Source organism: Ailuropoda melanoleuca, chromosome 16, assembly GCF_002007445.2.
Source record: "Ailuropoda melanoleuca isolate Jingjing chromosome 16, ASM200744v2, whole genome shotgun sequence".
Classification (NCBI taxonomy): Eukaryota; Metazoa; Chordata; class Mammalia; order Carnivora; family Ursidae; genus Ailuropoda; species Ailuropoda melanoleuca.
The window spans coordinates 43729497-43753890 of record NC_048233.1 but is presented as its reverse complement, the minus strand read 5'-3'; the positions used below and the strand labels follow the sequence as shown (position 1 = coordinate 43753890).

At 41.7% G+C, this 24394-nt stretch overlaps 1 protein-coding gene across 4 annotated transcripts in view; it reads left to right on the top strand.

Moving 5' to 3' along the window:
* CBX5 (chromobox 5) overlaps window positions 1-24016 on the top strand; it is a 35961-nt gene extending 11945 nt beyond the window's left edge. Inside the window, exons 1-5 of one of the 4 annotated variants that reach the window (XM_002923432.4) lie at window positions 4038-4161; window positions 5957-6131; window positions 10125-10311; window positions 13860-13960; window positions 15578-24016. In XM_002923432.4, coding sequence (XP_002923478.1) covers window positions 5998-6131; window positions 10125-10311; window positions 13860-13960; window positions 15578-15728 — 573 coding nt within the window. In that variant the 5' untranslated portion in view covers window positions 4038-4161; window positions 5957-5997 and the 3' untranslated portion in view covers window positions 15729-24016. Of the gene's footprint in view, window positions 1-4037; window positions 4162-4272; window positions 4403-5956; window positions 6132-10124; window positions 10312-13859; window positions 13961-15577 lie in introns of those variants that run through there. The other 3 variants (XM_019804005.2, XM_011230109.3, XM_011230108.3) reach the window with 3 other exon arrangements.
* Window positions 24017-24394: the final 378 nt, after the last annotated feature.

Sequence of the window (24394 nt, the reverse complement as noted above, 5' to 3'; positions counted from 1 at the left end):
CTGAAGGGTTTTGCCTTCTTCTTGGGCTTACAGATTTTATATTGAAACTCTAAAATGGGGGTGCCTGGCTGGCTCAGTCAGTAGAGCATGTGACTCTATCTTGGGGTTGTAAGTTTGAGCCCCACGTTAGGCGTACCAGTTACTTAAATATAAAATCTTTGGGTGGGGGGAAGAAAAAAGAAACTCTAAAATGAAGAGAGAGCTCACTGATTGTGTGTTTTGACATTTGGTCTGACTACCACCTCCAGATAGTTCAGTGGGTGGTTCAGTGAGGCAGTTTACCAGTTGGTTTTCATTACTTTTTTAAAAATACAAAGCAAGCTTAGAGAAAGATTTAGAATTATGTTGTATATATACTTTTGCTTGTAAGTAGTGATGAAAATAAAATGTGCTACACCAAGATCTAAGAAAAGCTACCAAGACAGCTGGCATCGCCAAGTAGTGACTGGAGGGACTAGAGCAGAGCCTGAACTGGACAAACAGATCCCAGAGACCATATGGGGGCGATTCTGTGAATCCAGGATCGATAAATGCAAATAGCTAACCATTACCTCTGTTGTTCTGGATTGCCCCAGTTTTCTTTAATGGCTTCACTAACTTCTGGGGATTGACAGTTTCTAACTTACTATTTTTTTTTAAACCCTTATAATGAATGGGATTTTTTGGTCCTTCTCTTTCTGCTTCAGTTACTCACCTCTTCCTTTTTTTTCCTTCCTGGAAGATTTATCTGTTAAAGAAGTCTCCTGTCATCGACTTGGAATGTGGGTTCTGCCTGTGCCTGACCACAAAGCTCTTTGATGTTTTTCCAAGGCTGACTTCTCACCAGATCCCTGGTTTAGGGGGTTTTTTGCCCAGCACTCAGAGGCCTGTAAGGTGAATCTGCCTTGTGTCTTTGATACGAACGGTTGTTGGGGCCTGCTCTTTTCTCATGTCCTGATGGGCAGTTAAATTGCTGGAATCTAGGGGCGCCTGGGTGGCTCAGTCGTTAAGCGTCTGCCTTCAGCTCAGGGCGTGATGCCGGCGTTCCGGGATCGAGCCCCACATCGGGCTCCTCTGCTGGGAGCCTGCTTCTTCCTCTCCCACTCCCCTGCTGTGGTTCCCTCTCTCGCTGGCTGTCTCTCACATAAATAAATAAAAAAATCTTAAAAAAAAAAATTAAATTGCTGGAATCTAGGTGTAGTTGTTGATGCCTTTACCAGAGAGTTACTGTGTATAGTCAAGAAAGGGCTGAGAGCTGTTATGCCCGAAAGACTCTAGAAACTTGAGAAGCTGCTTACCCCTTCCTGTGGAGATTTCCACAAGGATAGCGCTGCGCTCAGAGGCTCATCCTCTCTTCCTTCGTCATGGTATCGGGATTCTACCTTAATCACTCCATCATCCTGCCAGCCATGTCTCATTTCTCATACTTCAACGCTCCCTCCTCTCAAGCTCAGCGTGAACCACCAGTCTTGATGCTTTATCTGGTACAGGCGCTAGCCCTTAAATTGTCCATCTGGCTTTGTGTTTCATTTGACCCTAATACACCGGGTCGCACTGTCTAAAAGAGAATTATGTCCCCTCCGATGTCTGAGTGCATTTCTCATTTCTTACTGCTGCTCCAGAGCAGATCTGTAACTTCAAGGTTAAGATAAGACACATTCCATCAGAACTATGTCGTCATCCTTGCCAGCTTCTGATCTGTGACTGTCCAGGAGATTTACAAGACAGTTGCGTGCCATTCTTTACAGAATATTATGGTTGGACTCTGACTCCTGGCATTAGGCCCAATTTGATTTGTCAGCTGTTACAAAACCCATTTCCCAAAGAGAAAGGGACCTTAGCTGTGCGCCCTTTAGGCAGTTCTTAAAGAGTGGGAAGGAGGAAATTGATCTGACATTATTTCCGGATGTTTTAGGGAGGGGGTAGGCACCAGAATATTTTTGTCCTTTTCCTTATTGATTTCACGCCCCCAAAGGTTTCACTAAAATATTAATATTGCTGTCATTCTTTATCTCTTCACAGAATTACTGTTAGGCTTTTCATACTGCCATCTCCTATGCTTTTCTGAGTTTTAAGGAGTAAGAATAAGTATTTTACCATTAAGAGAATGTACCTGCTTATTCTCTAAAGCATTATTAGTGCCTAGTTAACAAAGATTCTCTTCCTTCTTTCTTGCTGTCTACTAACGTTTTGAGCTGCAGGAGTTACTGCATGTGATAGGGTTTAACGGCTTAGGAATTTGGAAGGTCACATATTTCCTGCTGCTGTTGTATTTGGCCCTATATTTTTACAAAAGCTTCTCTTTGGGGGACTTACCAGCTATTTGGTCTCTATTTAAACTCACTGTTTCCCTAGGAGGTAGGCACTGGGGATTTGGCCCATTTTAGTGATTCTGGGGTTAGATCTCAAATTATTTACTCAAGATGACACATGGCAAGTTAATCACACAGTGAGAACCTGATCTAACTCCTTTGGCATTGTTTTTATATCCCTTAACTACAAAAGGTATTAAAAAGTTAGGAAGAGTCCAGAAAGGCACTTTTTACCCAGAGATTTTCTGACAGGTCCATTCAAATTTGAGGAAATTTTCTGTAGTTCAAATTGTCTACTCTCATACCCTATAATTTCTTCTGTTTGATAACCGAAATAATCACTATTCTCTACTTTTTTCTTAGTTGGGGTCTTTGCTTTTGATTGTCCCTTTTTGTTACTCTCCTGTGGCAGCAACCTCTGGCTCTAAAGACCCGAATCATAAAGCAGAGGAAGGTTTTGGAGCTCTCCAAAATGTTCTTTAGGGCCAGGAGAAAAGAAACTTTGTGGGACTGCAAGTCTGTAAGTAGCTCTTTTCTTTATATCAGTCCTCCTTTTTTCAGGTATTAGGTAGGGATTACTGATATATGGAGTTTTTTTTTTTTTTAAAGATTTTATTTATTTATTTATTCGACAGAGATAGAGACAGCCAGCGAGAGAGGGAACACAAGCGGGGAGTGGGAGGAGAGGAAGAAGCAGGCTCCTAGCCAGAGGAGCCTGATGTGGGGCTCGATCCCATAACGCCGGGATCACGCCCTGAGCCGAAGGCAGACACTTAACCGCTGTGCCACCCAGGCGCCCCTGATATATGGAGTTTTAAATTATTATATGTTAATGCCTTGGGTAGGTAGTAATTACTTAAAAATTCATTTCATAACATTACAATAACAACTAATGAAAAGCGTTTGTTTTCTTTTTTTTTAAGTTTTTATTTGAGAGAGCAGAGAGCACAAGTGGGGAGGAGCGGGAAGAGGGGCAGAGGGAGAGGGAGAAGCAGACTTCCCATTGAGCAGGGAGCCTGATGGGGGCTTGATCCCAGGACCCTGAGATCGTGACCTGAGCCAGGCAGATGCTTAACTAACTGACTGAGCCACCCAGGCACCCCGAAAAGTGGTTTTAATTCAACAATAATGGTTGTGGCTGGATGCTCTCCTCTCTCTTTTTAAAAACTACTTAAGGATTACATTTTTTTTCTACCTGTAATTTTAGTGGATAGGTTCTTAGGTAGTGCTTCAAGTGTGGATTGTTTCTGTATCTAGTAATCCCCCAAAGACGGAAGGTTGTATAGTATATTGAAATACTTCCCTTCCCCCCTTTAATCTTATCCCCCATCCCCCCAAGCAATTTTAATTAACTGTTCAGTGACAGATGGTAGAAAAGGCCTTATTTAAAGTGCTTCTGGTGGGCTGGGTTAGGGGTGAGTGGTTTGTACTGATCTGTTGCAGAGGGACCTAGCTTTCCCCCTCCCCCCTTCCAGTTGAGCTATAATCCTGTTAGATGATCTTAAAATGCTATTGATTAATTCCCAGTGCTCTTAGAGGAGTAAGCACAGGTTTGGGGTTTAAAACCCAAGAACCAATTCCCTTGAGCTCTGAATGCCTTCGCTTTGAGTCCAAGGGAGTACCTTCCAACTTCTCCACCCAGTCTTCACTGAAAAGGAAAGTTAAGCCTTTTAACTTTTCCGTTTGCCTCTCCGCCCCCCCTTAGTCTAGTACTGCTGCCAGTTGCCATGGCAACGGGCTGGGACAGCTGCGCAGTGGCTCCCAGGCAGCTGGGTGGGGGCGGGGGAGCTGCCAGCCCGCCAAGCCCCAGACCTGGGAGGGGAGGCCCCTCCTGTTAGCCCAGAGGGAAAGAAAGAACTGGGGCGATCCGGTAGGTAAAGGAGGGAACCCCCATTGATCTTCTACCTTTGGGGCTCCTCTTCTGCATGAAGGTATAAAGGGAGATTTTCCTCTTTTCTCCCTCAAACTGAAGAACACATATGTAAATCCTTGTTTTTCCTCGTGAGGCAGGGGAGGCCATAGCCACAATGCTTAACTGCATGCATCTAACCCGGGGCTGGTTTTAACCCCAGCGCTCTGACCTAAACTGCTCAGCTCCCGGAAATTCCAAGGTGAGTGGGGGTGGGGGTGGGGTACTCTCCCTGGAATATGACATTTCCTGTCTCTGGTGAGGTTGGAGGCTGTTTTTATTTTAAATAAATAAGATTTTTTTTTTCTTGAAGCCTAGGACTCTTCTAAATTCATGGAAAAATTATTTTGAAACTCCTGTCTCCGTTCTCCCCCTCCGCCCCCTCTTCCGAATAAAGTACTTTAATAAAAACTTAAGTTTTTTTTACAGGATAGTAATGGGTCAGACAGTTTTTTGGGTGGGCAGATCTATTGCTAATAGGTTCTGGAGATACGTTTTCCAGCTAGATGTTCTTGGAATAATTCCTTAAATTTTGCTAACTTGAAGTAAATTGATAAATGCAACTTTTCATGCTACTTGGACACGATCCTGAGGTTAGTAGTGGCCTTCCCTGTTCTTGGGAGTCGTCTTCTAGCCAGGATGGAAATATTTTTAGAGTGCTGCAAAAAATCTTTTAAGATTACAGAAAAATAAAAATGGAGTTCAGCTAAGAAAACAGTTCCTGCTACTCTATAATCCAGACTGTAGGCACCATTTAACATGGTTAAAGAAGAATTCTTAAAAATGATTATGAAAACAACAATGTGGGGATTTTAAAAACTAGATTCTGTGTTGAGTACCCCCTGGTTGTGCATATTTCTGAGCTTAACTCAATTTCCATTTGAGTTGCCTTGCTTCAGCTCTCCTTGGGCCTATGAATGGTTCCTCTGTGTTTTGAGGCTTCGTGTTGATGTGAGTTTGGGGCCAGACTTCTTTTTCCTCCTCTTCTTCCTTTGGCCCAAAGTCAACTCCAGTTAAGAAAGGTACCTCCGTAAGGATTTGGATTAGTTGAGCCATGAGAATTACTGAACAATCCAGTAACCAATTTTTTTTTTTTTCTGGACTAAATTTTTTTTTTCCTCCCTGCCTCTCTCCCATCCCCAAATGGAAAAGGAGGCTTAGTGTATCTGAGATGCCAGCCTTGCTTTTGTGAAGTTAGGGACAAGCTCAATTTATTTAAAGGAAAAATATACCAAGTCAACTGAAGACAGTAGTGAAAGATGCCTGACCAGGCCTTTTTGTGGCTGCTAAGAGACTAACTAGTCAAGATCCTCAGAGCAGAGGATGGTTACATTTTGGGGCTTTTCTCTTTTTATTTTTATGAAAAACCTTATTCACCGTATAGGTAAGGTTTTAGTTCTGTCCCTGTTCTTTTAACTGGTAGTTTTCTGCATTTCTTTGAGATCCTGGCTTGTTAACAGTTACAGAAGTACCCAGGAGTAGCATACCATACCACTTGTCTTTTGGAATCCGAAATTAGAGGAGTTAGACAGTTGTGTGTATAATAATGATTTTGGTATTATGAGCTGAAGAGGAAGTTGTGTTTGGGAAAGTGGGAATTGACCATTTTTTTCTTACACTCTTAGGAACCATCTGTAGAATGATTCAAGACCCAAGAGAGGGGTACATGGCAACTTCGTGTTACACCTGCTGCATTCCATCAAGACGAGACTCCTCCTCGCATGGGTTCTGATCATTTTGTCCTTCCTCTTTGCAGGAACCCGGCGGCCTTAGTCCTTCAGGTGGCACACGTGAGCCATGGGGAAGAAGACCAAGCGGACAGCTGACAGTTCTTCAGAGGATGAGGAGGAGTATGTCGTCGAGAAGGTGCTAGACAGGCGTGTAGTTAAGGGGCAAGTGGAATATCTCCTGAAGTGGAAAGGCTTTTCTGAGTAAGTGCCTTCTTTGGGCCATAGGACTCTACAGAGGTGGACACCTTTGGTTTCCTTTCCCATGAGCCACTGCCATCTTTGTCTTTTTCTCTCCTTACCTGCACTCCTCCTGAGAGTCAGAAGACGCAGCAATAAACTGAACAGTTTCTCCCTTGGAGCCGGTGTTCTAATGATAATGCTTTTGAGAGACAGTATAATGAATTGATTAGGTGCATAGACGTGGAGCTTAGGCGAGATTCTTGTTCCACCGCTTATGAGCTGGGTGACCTTGGTTTAGTTCCTTCATCTTTTTCCTCTTCAGTAAAATAGGAATAGGAAATAGTACTTGTTATAGAGATGTTGGGTATATGTAGGGTCTGACAGGTAAGCTCAGTGTAAGTATAAACTGTGATTGGGGCACCTGGCTGGCCCAGTTGGTACAGCATATGACTCTTGGTCTCGGGGTTGTGAGTTCAAGCCCCATGTTGGGTGTCAAGATTACTTAAAGATAAAAGTCTTCTTTTAAAAAAAGTATAAACTGTTACTGTTAATATTCTTTAGGATATAACTATGCTAAAATATATACATTTAAGCAAAAGTCATCCATTCCGTAGCCCATAGCTTTCCAAAATGATCCTTGAATCTCACAAGTGACCTAGGGTGAGGGACTCCTCTTAATGAGAAACTTAAATCTGAGGCCACATTTTTTCCCTCCCAGTATTTATTTTTTTAATTTCAAATCTGCCGCTGAGGCAAAAGAAATTGAGTGAACACTCAGATACACACCACCTAGTTTCTGCAATTAATACTTTAATATAATCTGTCTGGCTTTTTGTTTCTGTATTTTGAAGACCTTAAAAACCCATTTGTAAAAGTCAACGAGCTTTAAGAATGATCCTGAAGTGTTGACTAGAATGTCTGTTAGGAAGTAACTGGCTTTAGGCGGAAGTACTAAAGGGGATTATTCTTTTTCCTTGGAATAAATAGAACTAGACACGTTGAAGCACAGAGAAGGTAGCTTGAAAGGTGAAGTATGTGTAATCATTAGACGTTTTGCCTCAGTTTTTGATTGATTCTCTTCTCAGGGTGCCTGATAACAAAGAATGGATTTTCCATGGATTTCCACACTACCAATGCACTGGTAGGAACTGGTGTAGGCTTCTTGGAGTGGCTGTGGAATAGAAATATATTGCAAGGCACACGGGTAATTGTACATTTCTGGTGGCCACATTAAAGAAAAGTGCATTTTAATATTTTATCTAACAGTATATCAAAATGCTATTTCAACATTAATCAATATAAAAATTATATATTTTACGTTATTTTTTTCATGCTAAGTCTTAAAAATCTCATGTATATTTTACATTTTATAGCACATCTCAGTTCAGACTAGTCACATTTCAAGCGTTCAGTTAACCACATGTGGCTAATAGTTAGCACATTGAACATCACAGCTTTAAAGTGTTGGACTTAAATGTACTAAAAGGTTCAAATTTTGACTACCTTTGGACAAAGGTCTGAATCGGGAGCCTTTGGAATGTACTGAAGGTTATTTCATTACAGAAACCAGCGTTTCTCGTTTGGAGCACTTTCGGCACTTGAGGTGGGACAGCGCGTGCACTGCAGGAAGCTTAGCGTCTCTAGTACAGAGAGCGCGAAATGTGGGTAGCACAGCACTCAGAATATGCCCTCCGTATTTCCGAAGAGGAAAGGTATCACCGCCTCCTTTAGAGATGAGAAATTACGAGTTTGAGAGACCTAGAAATAGGAATTAAAATAATAATGAAAGATTTTAAGGGTGTTTTTGGGCCCATTCACCATTGGAAATTGTTGGTCGTTTTAGAAGGTACTTGAAACTCTATCTGTGTTTGAGTTCCTGGTAACTTACACAGATTAAAGAGGGAAGAAAGTTTGAGGTAGATGAATTTAAAGCACTTGTCCTTACTTTCGCAGAAATGCCCAGGATTTCATGAAAGACTGGAACACATTTTGCCCCGTTAGCATTGTCTGGAACTGAGTACCTATGGCTTGTCAGGCGGTGGTCAGATTCTTCCACCTCATGTGTTTTCTTTCATTCTCGTAACAGCCTTTAGAGGTATTTTCAGTTTACAGATGAGGAAGTTAGTGAAGCTGTTTGCCGAAGATAGCATAACTGGTAAGTGCTGGCGCAAGGATCTAGTGTCAGATTTCTTTGGCCCTAATGCTCAGGCTCTTTTCAAATTCTACCGTGCTGTCTTTTGGGTGGAAATTGGTTGTTATAGAAGCAGCAATACCAATATGGTGGGAAAAGAGATAATCCCATTATAGGACTGGCTTTTCTTGCTGTCAGTAGAGATTTGCTCCTCTCCCTCCATGTCTGCTTGCCTGTGTTACAGTGTTGGCGTGCCTCTTGCTTTTGGTAACTTAATTTCTTCTCGGCTAGTAAACTATATGGTTTGTGGATTTAGGGGAAAGTTACTGTATGAGGGGTTTTTTTGTTTTTTGTTTTTCTTTTCTGAAAGAAGAGCTATGAAGGAGAGGCTTTTCTAGTTTTAGCTCAAATGATTTTAAAATAAATCTTGTATCATTCTCAAGCTCTTTTTGCAAAAAGTTTTAAATCTAGAGTAAATATCAGATTTTTCCATTATTCGGCTTCTTATTTGAGTCAAGGTATTATGGCGTGTGTTCAAACCATGCCCCTCTAAAGATACCTTATTTAAAAATCAAAATAAAATATTTAAAATGGATAGTACACACATTAAATAATTTTTTCCCAAGTCAATGAAAGGATTGTAGAAACTGTTTCTATGATATATTTTCAGATGTATTTTAATAAAACTAGCCCTTACTATTTAACCAAAAATACTGCCACTGGCTAGGCGTGAAGAGGATACCTGATCTGTTTTTTTCTCATGGAGGTACATTTCATGCTTTGATTCCATAAGCTTATGATGTAGTTGGTAGTTTGGTTTTCCAAAACCCATGCCAGGAATAGAGAACAACTTTGTGAATAATAACTGTTTTCCTCATAATAGGACTCCCTTGATTCAAGTTTAATTAGACTCAATTACTCAGTTTGGGTTTTTTTAATTAATATGAAAATGTATTTTGACTACCTCATAACAGTAGACTTGAATCCACAGCATTGAATTAATGTACTTCAAATCCCACTTCTGAGTCTTCTCTTTCTTACTGTTTGCGTATATTCTAATGATTTAAGCCCTTACTATCTTTTTTCTCAATAATTACTTCCAATCTTCCAATAATTTATTGACATTTCTTCAAAATACAAGTAACATGTTGAAGATAGTGTAAACTGGGGGTGCATGCTTTGTTACGGTATTCTCTCAGGATTTGCGTAGATGATTGTACATATGAAATCATATTTTATAAAGCAGAATTCATATTTTGAGTTTTTATTGAGGTATAATTTACATGCCATAAAATTCATTCATTGAAAGCGTACAGTTCAACAGATAGTAAATTCATAGAGTTGTCAACCATTGCCACACTCCAGTTTTAGAATATTTCTGTAACTTCCCCAGTTTCCCTTGAGCTCGTTTGTAGTTAATCCCAAACCAAGGAACCACTGTCTGCTTTTTGTCTCTACATGTGTCTCTCCTATGTTTCATAGGAGCGGAGTCAGACAGTATGTAGTCTTTCGCATATTGTTCTTGAGGCTCTTTCAGGTTGCGGCATGTGTTAATTAGCATTGTGTTTCTTTTATTGCTGAATAGTACTCTCCTGTATAGATACACCACATTTATTCATCCATGCACAAGTTGATGGACATTTGAATTGTTTTCTGTCTTTGGCTATTAAAATGCTGCTATAAGTTATTATGTGCGAGTTTCTTTGTGGATATGTTTTTTCATTTCTCTTGGATAGATTCCTAGGATCAAATTTGTTATCTCTTTTAAGTGTAGGGTTTTTTTCTTTTTGCCTACTTGTCTTCTTTAAAAGAAAGTGCTGGATTTTTTCCTCCTCATTCTTTTCCTGTTTGTTTTTTTTTTTTTTTCCATTCTTTGTGCCCAGGGAGCACAATACTTGGGAACCCGAGAAAAATTTGGATTGCCCTGAGCTAATTTCTGAGTTTATGAAAAAGTATAAGAAGATGAAGGAGGGTGAAAATAACAAACCCAGGGAGAAGTCAGAAAGTAACAAGAGGAAATCGAATTTCTCGAACAATGCTGATGATATCAAATCCAAAAAAAAGAGAGAGGTAAGCTTCTTTCCCTCTTTTTCCGCCACAAATAATTGTTTTGCTTCTTGCCGCACTCCGTTCACCCCCCAAGCGGTATTTTGGTGGTTTCTGTTCTAAGGGTGGCCTGCTAGGTAAATAAATTGTTGAACAAAAGAGCTTCTAGGGAGTTACGTTGATTAACTACAGCGCCCCCTCCTGGCTGTGTGAGAAATGTACCATATATTGCACTGAATTGTATTAAAGTGGCAAAATTAAATTCCTGCAAAACAGACAGCTACTTCCGGTCTTCTCCATAAATAGGCAGCTAAGTTACCTTAGCAAGGGAGGGACTTGAACTTTTTAAGGATAGAAAAGGGCTTTAAAATGTTTACTACTTTTTTCCTTTTGTTTCAAAGATAGCACTTATTTTCAAACTTTTATATTCTCTTTTAAATTGATGTGAGAGGGGCGCCTGGGTGGCACAGCGGTTAAGCGTCTGCCTTCGGCTCAGGGCGTGATCTCAGCGTCGTGGGATCGAGCCCCACATCAGGCTCTTCCTCTATGAGCCTGCTTCTTCCTTTCCCACTCCCCCTGCTTGTGTTCCCTCTCTCGCTGGCTGTCTCTCTGTGTCAAATAAATAAATAAAATCTTTAAAAATAAATAAATAAATAAATAAATAAATAAATAAATAAATAAATTGATGTGAAATTCACATAACATACAATTAACCGTTTTATTTTTTACTTTTTCTTTTTTTAAAGATTTATTTATTTGAGAGAGAGTGCGTGTGTGTCGTTGGGGAGGGGCAGAGGGAGAGGGGAAAGAGAGTCACAAGCAGACTCTCCCCACACCCGGAACATGGGGCCTGACGAGGGGCTTGATCTCAAGACCCTGAGATCATGACCTGAGTGGAAACCAAGAGTTGGACGCTTAACTGAGCCACCCAGGCCTACAATGAACCATTTTATAGTGTACAGCTCAGTGGCAGGTGTATTCTCTTTTGGTTCTATTATTTCTGTGTATTCCAAATAAATTAATTTTCATCTTCCTTTTGAATCTTTTTATTGTTCAGTTTGAAAAGTATGCTTATGAAATTTTGATTTGATGTAGTTGCTTTAATTCTTCTGATCTTTAGTTCTCAAGTAACTAGCATAAACACTGTTCTTGCCTCTCTTTTTTCATCTGTATCTTTTCCATCTGTGTACATACACAGACACATACACACACACACACACACACACACACTCTACCCCCCCCCAGCTTCCATTCCTTTCATTTATTTCAAGGTTATGAAGCCTTTTTTGTGACGGAGTTATCATACTCTTTAAAGTTTAATAAAATAAAAGCAAAAGTCCACTTCTGAATCTTCTAGCGTCACTGCCATAAGCGTCTATTTATCTCCATTCTACTTGATACCCATCTTTCTAGCCTTAGTTCTCAGCCCTGGCTGCATATTAGAGTCATCAGGGGTGGGGTGGGGGGCTTTAAAAAAAGACCCAGTACCCAAGATACACCCCAAACTAGTTAAATTAAGATTTCTGAGGGTTGGACCCTAGGCATCAGTATTCTAAATGACTTACACAAGTGATAGAGAAAATGAGAGATCAGCGTTCCAAAAAGAATTGAAATACGAGTGAAAGATGGGAGGCTCCAAGTGAAAGTGGACTCTAGGTTTGTGTCTATCTCCTTATTTGTTTCCCTGATTAATTTTATTTTTTTACAATCTTATTTTTAAAACCACTGTATTCTGGTGAGGTGTGTATATCATTATGATATAGTATACTGATAAGGAATTTGAGATTGCCTTCCTTTCTCTAAGGAGCTAAGACTTGGGTTTTTCTTTCTTTTTTTTCTTTTTTATTAGTCCTTTGTATTCTGGCTTTTGTCATTTGATTCATTTTCTAACTAAGTAAAGAGATCAAAAAACAGCACAGCAAAAGACTTGTGACTAGCCATTTCTGACATACAGTGTGTATTTCCTCCACCTGAGGTTTCTGTCCTTTCAAAAAGGAGCAGTCTGGCTTAGACCTACTGGCCAACATAGAGAGTTTCGTTCCTAGGCCAGGTTCTGATGGCACTGACCTTGAAAACAACCCTCAGACGTCCCTTGTAATGTTCATCTGGGGTCCCTCACAGCATTCTCAGCAGTGCTGGCGGCTGTCAGGTAGGTAGCTGGGAAGATAGGTGATTGTATGTTTTAAAGGTACAGGAGGGGATTGCGTTTCTTTCTTTAGACCACTGCAGAAGAAATTTGTTAGTCGGCATTATGCCTGATTTAAGATTACTGCCTGTGTGATGATTTTAGCGTTTTCCTCGCCTCGGCTCCTTTTCAGCAGCTTGAACATTTTTCTTCCCTTCCCTCTGTATGTAGCAAACTGTTTTCAGCCACCAGCTATGATTTATGACTCCATTCATGCGCCAGCATTCCAGCTGTGAGCAGCTGTGTGCACATCTGGGAACCTCCTCCCCTTAAGCGCCCCCAAAAGAGGCTGTGTTTTTGAGTCAGTATCTCCTCTGATCCGTGCATGGAATTTCCTTCCCAGTGTGGGTTCTGGTATCTTTGGGGACCACCTGGATCCTGAATACTTTGTATCTCTCAGAAAAAAGCAGGGTGAATGTCGGATCAAAGAGATTTTATTAGAAAATCAGACATCAGAGATTTAGTTCATTTGGGCAGTCTTACTGAATCTTTTTTATGTTGCCAGTAGATAAGTTTGCATTATGTTCCATAATAAGGTTTTTAAAATAACCTGGTTTGTCTAAAATGTCACCGTTTTGCTCTCACCAGTGCCATCACACCTGAATCAGACTCTGTGCTCCTCGTCTCAATGGCATGATTGCATTTTGACCAAGTTTGAATAATCTCCAAAAAAATTACCAGTTTGTTTTAAGTCACTGTCCAGTTCTGTTCTCTAATGCTGACAACTCATCCACATCAGGAGGGGATAGGCACAGACCAGGGCCTCTTCTCCCAAGTGTGTGGGTATTGCAGTATGTGAGCTCTGAGAGAAATTTGCTGCTTTATGGTACTGCCTTGAATCATTCTTACCTCTGTTCTTTCATCAGTATAGACAACTGTGTGAAAAGAAGTATTAAAAATATTGGTCAGTGTTAAGGTAAATTAAATGTCTAAAAAAAATTAAGATTGAGAGGTGGTATAGTTGAAGTTTATAAAATGAAGAAGGGTTTAGTTCAGGTAAGCATGGACTTGTTTATCGTTTCAGAAGCAACAGTTTAGGGGTAGTCAATTCATAATACCTAGAAGATTAGATTAGAGGGTTAGATGAGTTCTTAGATGATGCTTCCAGAATATCTTAAGGGATTTGAAAGAGTTTTAGGGGCCACTCCTAATCCTTGAAGGAATACTGGAAGAACAACTGCATCTTTTTACAGAGATATTTCTTGGCCTCACTGTCACTGGCTGGCCCAATATTGTATTTCTTAAGTTCTAAGAATTCTTCAACTTGGTGACAAAAATGAACTTAGGTGGTGTTTTGTTGAGCTAAGAAACGGGTTTTTTGTTTTGTTTTGTTTTGTTTTTTTAACTCTTCTCTATGCCGTAACCTTTCTTTATCTTCTGTTTATAGCAGAGCAATGATATTGCTCGGGGCTTTGAGAGAGGACTGGAACCAGAAAAGATCATTGGGGCGACAGATTCCTGTGGTGATTTAATGTTCCTAATGAAATGGTAAGAGAGATTGGGCCTCACTGTACAGTTGTGTTTCTTTGCCAGTGGCTTGAATTTGTATGGAAGATAAGGAGGGAAGATGGAGTATTGCCCAACTAAGACTTTGGATTGTCATGGATCTTTGGTTGATATCACCTGTTAGTATTAATGGAAATTATGGTTGGGAGTGGATTTAAGACATTCTCAAGCTTTGGTATTAAGCCAAATTACTTTAGCCCCAATACCTAAGGTAACTTTGAGGTAGGGAGCGTGTAGACCTGACCTAGCCGTGTATTTACACAGTTCTGAATCACTTACCGTCAGTCCATGAGCCTGTGGCCATGAGATAGGAGTTGAGTGAGGCTTTCTGCCGTCACTGAGGATCAAACAACTGAGTAATGTCTAAAAGAGAAAAATAATCTCAACAAAAAGCATTAAGACTAATACTAGCCAAAGTGTAAGCTATTTCATCCGGTGGAGGGGGTGTCTCTTAGAGGAAAGTGTAGTTGTTTCCCCTCAATTTGGCTTCTTTAAAGACAGGGTGATTTACAGTGTGGCCCTCACTACCTCTCTGTTTCCAAGTGTTCTGGGCTTGTGATTTAAGTTTGTCTCTAAATAGATGCTTCATGCTGCATTGTCACTGAGGAAGCTGATTTACCTTAGAGTTGTAGAATCAAAAGGTTTAATATTTTATCTGATCGAAATTTTGCTGGTAAATTATCCAGAAGTCTAGATTTGAAGAATCATTATACTCTGTCAGAAGTAAGGATCTGTATTGACTGCTTTTCCCACTCAGCCATATGTATTACTTATGATTTACATTCACATATTAACTAGCTTTTTGCCCCTCCGGTCCTCACCCATAATACTTACTTCTATGAATTAAATATCTCAGTTTTCTAGAAAAGGAGGGAGTTGTCTTTGCTTACATTTCAGCGGAATTTTAATTTAAAATATTTTTTTTCTCGATTGGAATACTGGTTAAGACTTGCTAGATTTTTGGTTATACGTGGTAGTAGAGCCTTTGTAACTAGGATATTTGAAATTTGCAGCTAATTCCTACATTTCATTTTAGTGACTAGATTTTACATTCTCTCTTATTCTCCCTTATATGAATACTGCTGTGTGCTGTGGGCTTAAGTTTCTCTTTTCTTATTATTGCAATCCATAGTTCTCACCAAAAGGATAATGAGTGTTTAAAAGGACACAAGATGAGGAGGGTTAAGACCCTTTCACTCAGATGATCCAGAAACTGGATTGATCATTCTGTGCATAATCAATAGAACTGAATATAGGTTTGATTGTGTTCACTCAATACATACAGTATATCTAAATTATAGGAGCACAATTTATATAACTTCATTTTCAGCCTTTTGATTAAGGCTGCTATGTTCTCCATCTAAATTCTAGCTGAAGACGTCTGCATCTGTGTGATGTAGTGGTTAAATGACACTCACTGGTAGTTTACTTGAATTTCTTCTTGAAAATATTGAGCTGTTAGGGTCCCTCTCACCTTGAAATCAAGATGGAGGGGACATCAAGTTGGTTAAATCCATATAACAATATAAGCCTTGGCTTAGATAGATTCTCTCTCACTCTCACTCCTCTCCTTCTAAGTCTCTTATTCTCTCTCTCCAGGAAAGACACAGATGAAGCAGACCTGGTTCTTGCAAAAGAAGCTAATGTAAAATGTCCACAGATTGTGATAGCGTTTTACGAAGAGAGACTGACGTGGCACGCATATCCCGAGGATGCGGAAAACAAAGAGAAAGAAACAGCAAAGAGCTAAAGGAGGGGGTGGTCTCTGTCATTTCTCTTTGTATATAATACATTCACCTCCCTGCCTCCTCTCCCTTCTGCCCACCCCTTCTATCCTAAACACATCCATAAAAAATGTGCTTATCACTGTGCTCCACAGGAGAAATGTTGGTGTTGGTTCTCTTGTAACATAACTGATGGTCTCATTCATGATAAGTGTCTCTCTGTGAAGACCAGGCATTTACATACTGTGTGTAATTCCCACAGTTTTTTCCTTTGCCCTGATCTCTTCCTTCTGCTCCCCTGTGACCTCAAGATGAGTTTTAACTTTTTAATCACCTTAGAGTCTTGGTCTTTTTGGGGTTTGTTGCTTTTTAGATTGGGGAATTTTGTTATAATGATGATGAATTTTGGTTTCTTGCTTTGGTTCTTAGAACATGTTGATGACCAGCTAGTTTTTGTTTTGAGATGTTGGGATGGAAAAGATGTTCCCATCTTTTTAAAAAGCCAATAGCAACTGCCTACCTGTTGGGGCTTTCCCAACCTCATTCAGCTCTACCCAGTAGAATACAGGGTTCCTGGTGTGGTCTTCTGGGCCACCCTCTGTTGTTCATCCCCACTCATCCTCCCAGAATAGCTCCATTCCTTGGAGGACTTGAAATGTTACACTCAGATTTGTCAAGGCACTCTTAGCCCCAGGACTTTTGGCTTTGTTTCTTAGCAGCCCCTGCTTCTCCTTCTGCAGGGTGGTGTCGTCTGTCATAACATGACAAGATTATGAACTGTGGAGATTTTTAGCTATTCGTACATGAGGATGATGGGGTAGGATACAGTTGTCTTTATGGTCACCTATGGTATATATGTATTTTTTCCTTCCATCCCTCACATTTGGACTATAGATTTATGTAGGTGTGAGTGACTGCCTGGTGCTCGCTTGTGCCAAGGTGCTAGGCACCCTCCAGCCCTGCCAGCTTTTGTGGCCTCCCAAAGCATTCCTGGTACCAAAGAGGCTTCAGACCTGACCCTCACTTCTCAGTGGACCCAAGTTTCCCCTCCATGCCATTATATTCAGTGGGGACTTCTTGGAGGGGAGCCATCAGCCACAGTATCAATTTTAAATATTCATAGCATTTATAGTCATCAATTTCCTGCTTTGTTGACTCCTGGATTTGCTACCAAGAGTCCCCAAAGTATTACTACTCTTCCCTTTTTCCACCCTCAAACTCTTCATTGTGTTTTATTTTAAAAAATACGTTTCTGTGGAAGACTCTCACCTCGGAGTGACAGGCCCTGGCATTAGCATGTTGACACAACCTTCTGTCCCTACTCAGAATATTTCTCTTTTGGCTTCTTCCTGCTTTGCCATTATACCTGATCTTGTCCTTCCATCCTTGTCCCCCCAAGAAATGCCCTACTTCTCTTCAGCCATTTTCTTTTAGCTGGAGGTGGGTGGCTGGAGAATCAAGACTGAAAGTAAGGACATAGCAGGGTTACGAGCATCTGCGTCCCAGTCCAAAGCTGAGGAGTTAATAAATGCTTGAAATAGCCTTAACTCTAAAGTTCACCAGCCATTGGGGTTGTTTTTGTTGTTGCTTTTGATTTTTAAAACACATAGCTTTCTGGCCAGGAACAGTCAGCCATTTCTAGATTATTCGGAGTAATCAGGGGAATGGATAGATTGCTCCAGTCCACAGATGAGCTGAATAATATGCAAATCATATACCCATTCATAGCACTTGTTACCATTGCTTTCCTGCTCAGCTGCTGATTGAATTCTGTGTGCTTGTATAAATTATGTCAAAAATTATACTGCACAGTTGAGGAGACAGCTGTTGCTGCAGTGACATGACAGACTGGAACAGTGAAGCTTTTGGTTTAAGTCATCCAGGAAAATCCTTCTGAATGGTAATGTGATTGGGTGAGAACTCCTAACCCATACCTCAAGTGGGTAGGAGTTTTTAATCTCCATCTTTCTTTACTCTGAAAGGATTCAAGGCCTAGGTCAAGTGCTAGACAATTGACAGTTGGTTAGTACTTAATCTGATGGGCATCTGAAAGAAAGAAAGGATGGGCAGGAAACAGATTTGTCATACAAGTAGCCAAGGATGTAATTAGGGTAGACAAGAATAAGGCAAAAGTAGGCCAGAGCCCCTGAGGAGGTGATCTGGGCCTGTTGATTTGCAGGTGGAGAAAATGACAGCTTATCCATGGAGCCAGTGTGTGTGTCTCAGGAACAGTGGGCATGTAAACTACAGTGACTGTTTTCCAGACCAGAATTAATATGTGGACAAAGAACACAACAGAATTAGTTGGTGCTGAGATTGGTCCTGAGAAAGCTGGGGCACGTGTTTGCTGTGGTTATAGGTGTTATTTAAGACATTCGTCAAAATCTGATTTTCTTTTAGCAAAGGAAGTACCATCTACTACTCATCAGCTCTTTAATACCTTACTCTTCACTCCATCTTTCCTGTTCACAGTGTATTGAATCATGGTCTTGTACTGAATGCTGCCAGAACAGTTGTTTTTTCCCTGCCTACCTATAGCTGCTTCTGTAGGAATGCAGGGAGCCAGAGGCCAGAGAGGCCAGTTCCAACTTCACCCCTCAGCAGAAAGAAAACCAGATGCCTGCCTGTGTCTTTGGCATTTGTTAGTTCTGAGCAGCTATCCTGGCCCTTGCAGAATTGCAATCTCAAATGGAAACCTGTCTTCATGGGGCTTTCTCCTCAGAAGAGTTAGTAGCCATGGCCTAAGCACTCCTAAACATCTAGGTCTCAGGTGAGCAAAGCATTTTTTTTCCTGTATTTACTAAGTCTTCTTTCAAAACATCTTTCTATTGCTGAATTTCTTCTAGTAATCAACATTCAAGGATCTCCCTTTCCATAGAAGCTAGCAGAGCCTTGCCCAGCAGAGTTGACCAAGGTCAGTATAGCTGCTTTTCTGAGCCCTGCACTGGGCCAGTGCCCTCATGGTAGGATTAGCTGTTAGGAACATCAGCCCTGATGGAAGCACCCATTTTTAACCTGGAGAGAGCCATATCATTTTTCCTCCCGCAGTCCAGTTTTTGTCTGCCCAAGGAAGCATTTGAGTCTGTGGTGGTCCTTAATACAAATCTAGGTGGTCCTTGGCTGTCCGTCCCGCAGCCATATCCGTGTTGCTCTTTGTTGGTGATGAAAGGTTAGTCCTATCTCCATAGCTTGGGCAGTTAGGTTATTCTTAACTCTCTTCATTCCTGTTCTGTAGCTACCCTGCACTCCATTTTCCTTCTGTTCAGGTCAGATCCTAAGGCTTTTTAGAAGGTACTTGGGATTTTCATCTTGCGATTTTGTTGGATCTGTCTTTAGTCCAGCTCACCTGAGTTACAGTGAGGGGTCAGAGGGATCTGTCTTGCGTCTGGGCTGGGGAGCAACTGTCTTTCCCCTTTTGAATTTTTTGAATTTTGAATTCGAGGGCCTAAGTACTGCTTTCCGATGACATGAGAACCCCAGGCAGGGTTAGATCATTAGATTTGAAATGTAGAGATTGTTTCTCACAAATGAGGTCAAAGGAAAAGCTCGTTTTGCATCCATGATTCCATCCTTTTGGTTTAGGTTTTTAGATTGAAATTTGTAGTGTTGGAGGTCTGTACCTTTGTAATCAGACCGCCAAGCAAGCAAACCTGTGGCAAGGTGGAAAGAGGAATGGTTTGGATCCAGTGTATTCTAGTTTCTTGCTGGCTTTATGGCTAATCATAAAAGTTATATTTTCGAAAACAGATGTTACCAGCCTTGCACCCAGTAGTATATGAAATGCTCAGAATTGTGTCCCCACCCAATTAATAGTGGTGGATTTGTGTTGAGCTGTCTGTATCCTGCCACCTTAGCGTGCATCAACATTCATTTTATTCCACAAGCATTTCACTGGCCTTGGGGGTACAAAGTTCAAGAAGATACAGTCCCTGACCTCAAAGAACTTTCATACTGATGTGGGATGAACTGACTGTTAATAGTTCAGTATAATAAATGCTACAAATGGGTACACGTTTCTGATTTGGGGACAGTAGGAGGGTGATGGTTCACAGGGCGATAGACTGGAGCTTGGATGAACTGAGCTAACTGGCCATGGATGGACTACAACAAAGGCTTGTTTTATTCCAGAAAATAAGGATAACTGAAGGCTGGTTAGCCGTGCTGTTGCTGAGAGAGAAAATAACAGGTGAGTGGGGATTGAGAACCCCTCATTTTGAGCTGTTGCGGGCTTTTTGCCAAAGTATTTAATGGTCTAGTTAATCCTTGCCTGCGGAAAGTATTATCTATGTTGCAGTTACAGTTCTGTGGTGTTACATTATTGTGGGTTCTGTAACATTTATTCCTCATGGACATTTTATCAGAGTTGCTCACCCTTTTTTCAGTTTCTCATCCCTTTTGGAAGAATTAACATGAGGTTGGCTTTAAGCCTAAAACAAGGACATACTTGTCAATGACAAGGGATTTGCTAAAAAGAAGGCTTGGGGGGCACATCTCATAACACGTGCACATCTGTGTGCAGTGTAGTTTTATTAACACGACGGGGTGGTGATTTCTAAGCAGACGTATGTCGGTTACATGAAAACCTCTCCCGGAAGTGCTTATACCCTGGCATTTCAGATTTTAATCAAATCTAGGGAAGTCTAGAGTGAGGCCTAGCCCTGCTAAGAAACAGCCTGACTTTAAGAAGTTTCTTGGTTCTGAACTGTGTAGCCACAAGAAAAAGTGTTCTGTCTGGATAATTGAGAGTTGACTAACTTTGGAAGTCAGAATTCCCAGGAATAAAGAGTAACAGTTCTGGAAAATTAAAATGTGAAGGTTCTTTGGATAGCTTCATACAAAGAGTTCTGATTTCTTTGTGCTCGCGCTGGATTCCTTGAACGTTAAACTACCTCATCTCTTGTCCTTTTAGAGTTGCTTCAGCTTGTCATTGCCGCTCTGACATCGTGCTTGGCTTTGGTTGTTGTCTGACATGGAGTTTTTTCTACACCTTGACAGCGCGTTCTCTTCCTCTCCATCCTGATCCTCATCTCGTCATCTCACATTGTTCTTCTGTCAGAGAAGTGTGTTAAAATAGTTTAAAATCTTGGCTATGGGAAGAAAGTGATCCTTCAGTGCTGTTTGTCTCTGGGATTAGTAAGAAAGAGTTAAAACCAAGTGATGGGGGAGGGGACAGAACCTGCACTGGAGGCAGCTGAGGCGGGAAGAGCCATTAATTAAGACAATTTCAAAGTCAACTGATTGTGGTCATTAATGTCACAATAGATCAAAACCTAATTATCACAGCCTAGGTAAGAGCCATCAGTATTAATCGGAAAATCTAATAAGAAACTATTATCAAGAAATTAGGCTAAATTGAATGCAATGAACTTTTTATCTTGCCATTCTGTGTGTGTGTGTGTGTGTGTGTGTGTGTGTGTGTGTGAGAGAGAGAGAGAGAGAGAGAGAGAGATGTCCCCTGGCATTGGCAGGTGTGACCCTCACAGTTGGTCTAGGTGCCAGTGGCCAGTTCATCATACTTTTTGAGGAATTCAAAACAGACTGAACCTGAACTGTCATTGTCATCTTAATATTTTTTGAACATTATCACCATCTGGACTTGTCCAGTGTGATCAGCAATCAGTGAAAGAAGGTTAATGTTTAGGTCTTGGGATGGTTGGTCCTTCCTGGAATGAGAGTATCCCTGGTGGACATTATACTGTGTGTGTTGGCAAATCATTCTTTGAGCTTCTTATGTATGTAGAGTCCTGCTGCTCTGGCTGTTGCAAGGGGTACAGAGGAAAAGGGGGACTTCCTGCCTGGAGATTCTTCAAGGAGACCCCAGAAGATAGAGTTTAATCGTGTCACAGCGCTTTTAAAGCTCAAGTCAGTGTTTTGCGGTTTCCAGTAGCTTTAGGATTTGATTCTAAGCTGGGGCTGACTGTGGATTTAGTTTTTTCCCCCCTAGTTTTAGGATAAGACTCATAATGATTACTACCAGAATCCAGTTGTAAGTTCGGGGGTGGGGGGTGTGTTTTTCCTTTAAGCTTGCTTTCATCCAAGAGTTATGCCCCTGTCGGGATGGTAAAGAATATTACGAGAGTCTTACAACTAGTTCTAGAGCACACTTCATCCCCTGTCTCTGAATGGAAAACTAGGGTCACCATTAATATCCTTAATCTCGAGAGCCATTCATGAGGATCCTGCCAACTCCTGCAGTTGGGCTGGTGCAGAAAGCTTGGAAAGATGCTGCCTTGTGGGCACTGAGGGGAGCCGCAAGCGGCAGCAGGAGGGCATCGGGGGCCCATCCCACCTGCTTTAACCTGGAGAGAGTGCCGCTGTGGCCACTGCTGTTGCTAGTAGCCTTGCGCCTCCTCCCGTGACCTTGCAGCCCAGCACTACCAAGACCACCACTGGGGACAAGGTTCTTGCTCGAATGAGGTCTTGTTCTTGGATTTAGGATTTAGGAATAGGGGTGACTCAGTATAGAACTTTGGGAAATCAGTGTGACTTAGTCCCTCACCTCTTACAAGTATTTCTTTACAAAAGAATTCATGCCCTTAATGCTTTGAAATGTAATTTACAAAACATCCATTAACACATGACTTTCAGAAGCAGTCTTTGTCTCCAAGGTTCCTCACGTTAACGCTGGATAAATAATAGGCCCTCTGTTAATACTTGTGGGTTGGTTGAGTTCATGTAGTTTGCAGAGTGAAGTGTGCCTGCTGACTTCCTTTTGCTCGCACATGTACTCTAAGAAGTAAGGTGCCCTAGGGAGTGAAACAAGAATTGAGTGGATGCTGACTATGTGTGCCAACCTCCTCAACTGGTTCATAATGGCTGACGTTGGGCAAGTCACTCCTTTCAATGCCTCAGTTCCCCATCTGTCAAATGGGGTTAATGATACTGACCTACCTCACAGGGGTGTTGTGAGGCATTGTAAATCAAAGTTGGTAGAATACTTCAGGGTCCTCGATGGAGGATGCCTTGAGCCGAAGTCTAGAGTCTAGGCCTGACATGGGCTTTAGTCCTCACTGAGCTGTCCCAAGGTTGGAACTACTAGTGACCTCGGCAAGTTCTCTGCCCCCCACCCCTCATCAAAGCTGCTAGTTCAGATGTTGACAGTGTTTTTGTGAATGTTGGAGTCTTAATAGTACAGACATAGGATGTTATGGGGGAAGGCACTTAGTATTTTCTATGTCTTGCATCCACAAAGGGAGGCTGTTTCAGACCCAAGAGCATTGGATTAGGGAACTATGAGGCAGGGATGTACTGCTTGTTTCTCTCTGCAGGTTGAGAATTAAGGTCCCATTCCCCATGGGATTGGAACAGACTTCAGCTGTCTCAGGAGCAAAGTGAACACAGTGGGCTTAATTTATATCGTTGCTTTTATCTCGTCCCCCTCCCCGAACTGAGTCACTGCACCCCTTGCCTCCCCATAGGAACCAGCTGGTTCAATAAACATAACCACTTTCTCCATCCCCTACCAAAAAAGAGCCACTTTGGGAAAATTTTTTTTCTAGAGATACGTTTCACACTCTTCAAGCTTCATCCAACTTAACTGTACTCATTCGTCATCTGTTTTCAGTGTCCAGTCTGAACCTGACTTTGACCTGTTTTCCCTCCGGTTTGGGAAAAGCTTGGACACTATTTCTATTTGCCCAGATGTGGGCTCAGCCAGCTCCTCTTCCCAACAGGGCTCTTTGTCCTCTCCCTCTCCTTGGCCCTAGACGTGTAACCCATGGAAAAGCACAAGGTCCTGGCCCCTTGCTGCCGTCACATTCCGGTTCTCCGTGCTTTGTGGACTTGCTCTGTTCCCCCAGCTCTGGCGGCGCCAGGTGGTTCTGTGGAGTTCTGGAGGATGGAGAGAGCACAGTCTGACCTCCTGCCAAATAGCCAGGAGTTGATTTACCCATGGCCCAGCAGCCTTGCCGCCCTTTCCCACAGGATGGGATGTGAGAGACTTGAGAGGCTGGGCTTCTTTGCACACTCTGTCCCATCCTGAGTAGCAAAACACATCTCGCTTGGTAGCCAGATTTCTAAGTGGGAAAATGGGAAATTGAATTCTCTGTGGACCTTTTTGGTTTGTGGGGGAGTTTTGGTTGTGTTTCTTGGTTTTAGTTCAGCCAAACATGTCGGCTTTTCATTTTTTTATTTTTTTAGGATAAGTGATATATATATATGTTCGCCTTTTAAATGTAAATGTTTAAAAGTAGGCAATTTATGTGTTTCCACAACTGACATTGATGCAGACCTCATTCTCTCCCCCTCTTCCACCCTCCTCTTTTCCCTCTTTTCATACTCTTGTATTGGTTCTAATAAATGGTTGCTTTTCAAATACCTGAGTGGTGGTTTCAAGATCTGGGTCTGACACCCTTCCTTAATTTGGTCCCTGGAATGTCAGCCAGTTGTCACACGTGCCTTTCTGAAAGAGCCGTGAGACTTCCAGAACAAGGGCTTTCTTCTAACAGTTGCTGGTCTCTGACTTGCCACGGGGTGGCGCAAGCCTGAGGGACTAAGAGACTGTGTATCCCGTTCTTACTCTATTCCCTTAACCAGTTCAGACTGTGCCTTCCTGGTCTCTGCACTCATCTCCGCTGCCAGTGCCTCGGAGAATAAGTATTAGCTGTCAGCAACCCAGGGGCCCCAGAAGAAGCAGCTCCTGGCTATTAGAATTTGTGGAAAACCGCACTGACCATCTACATCCGACTTGAAA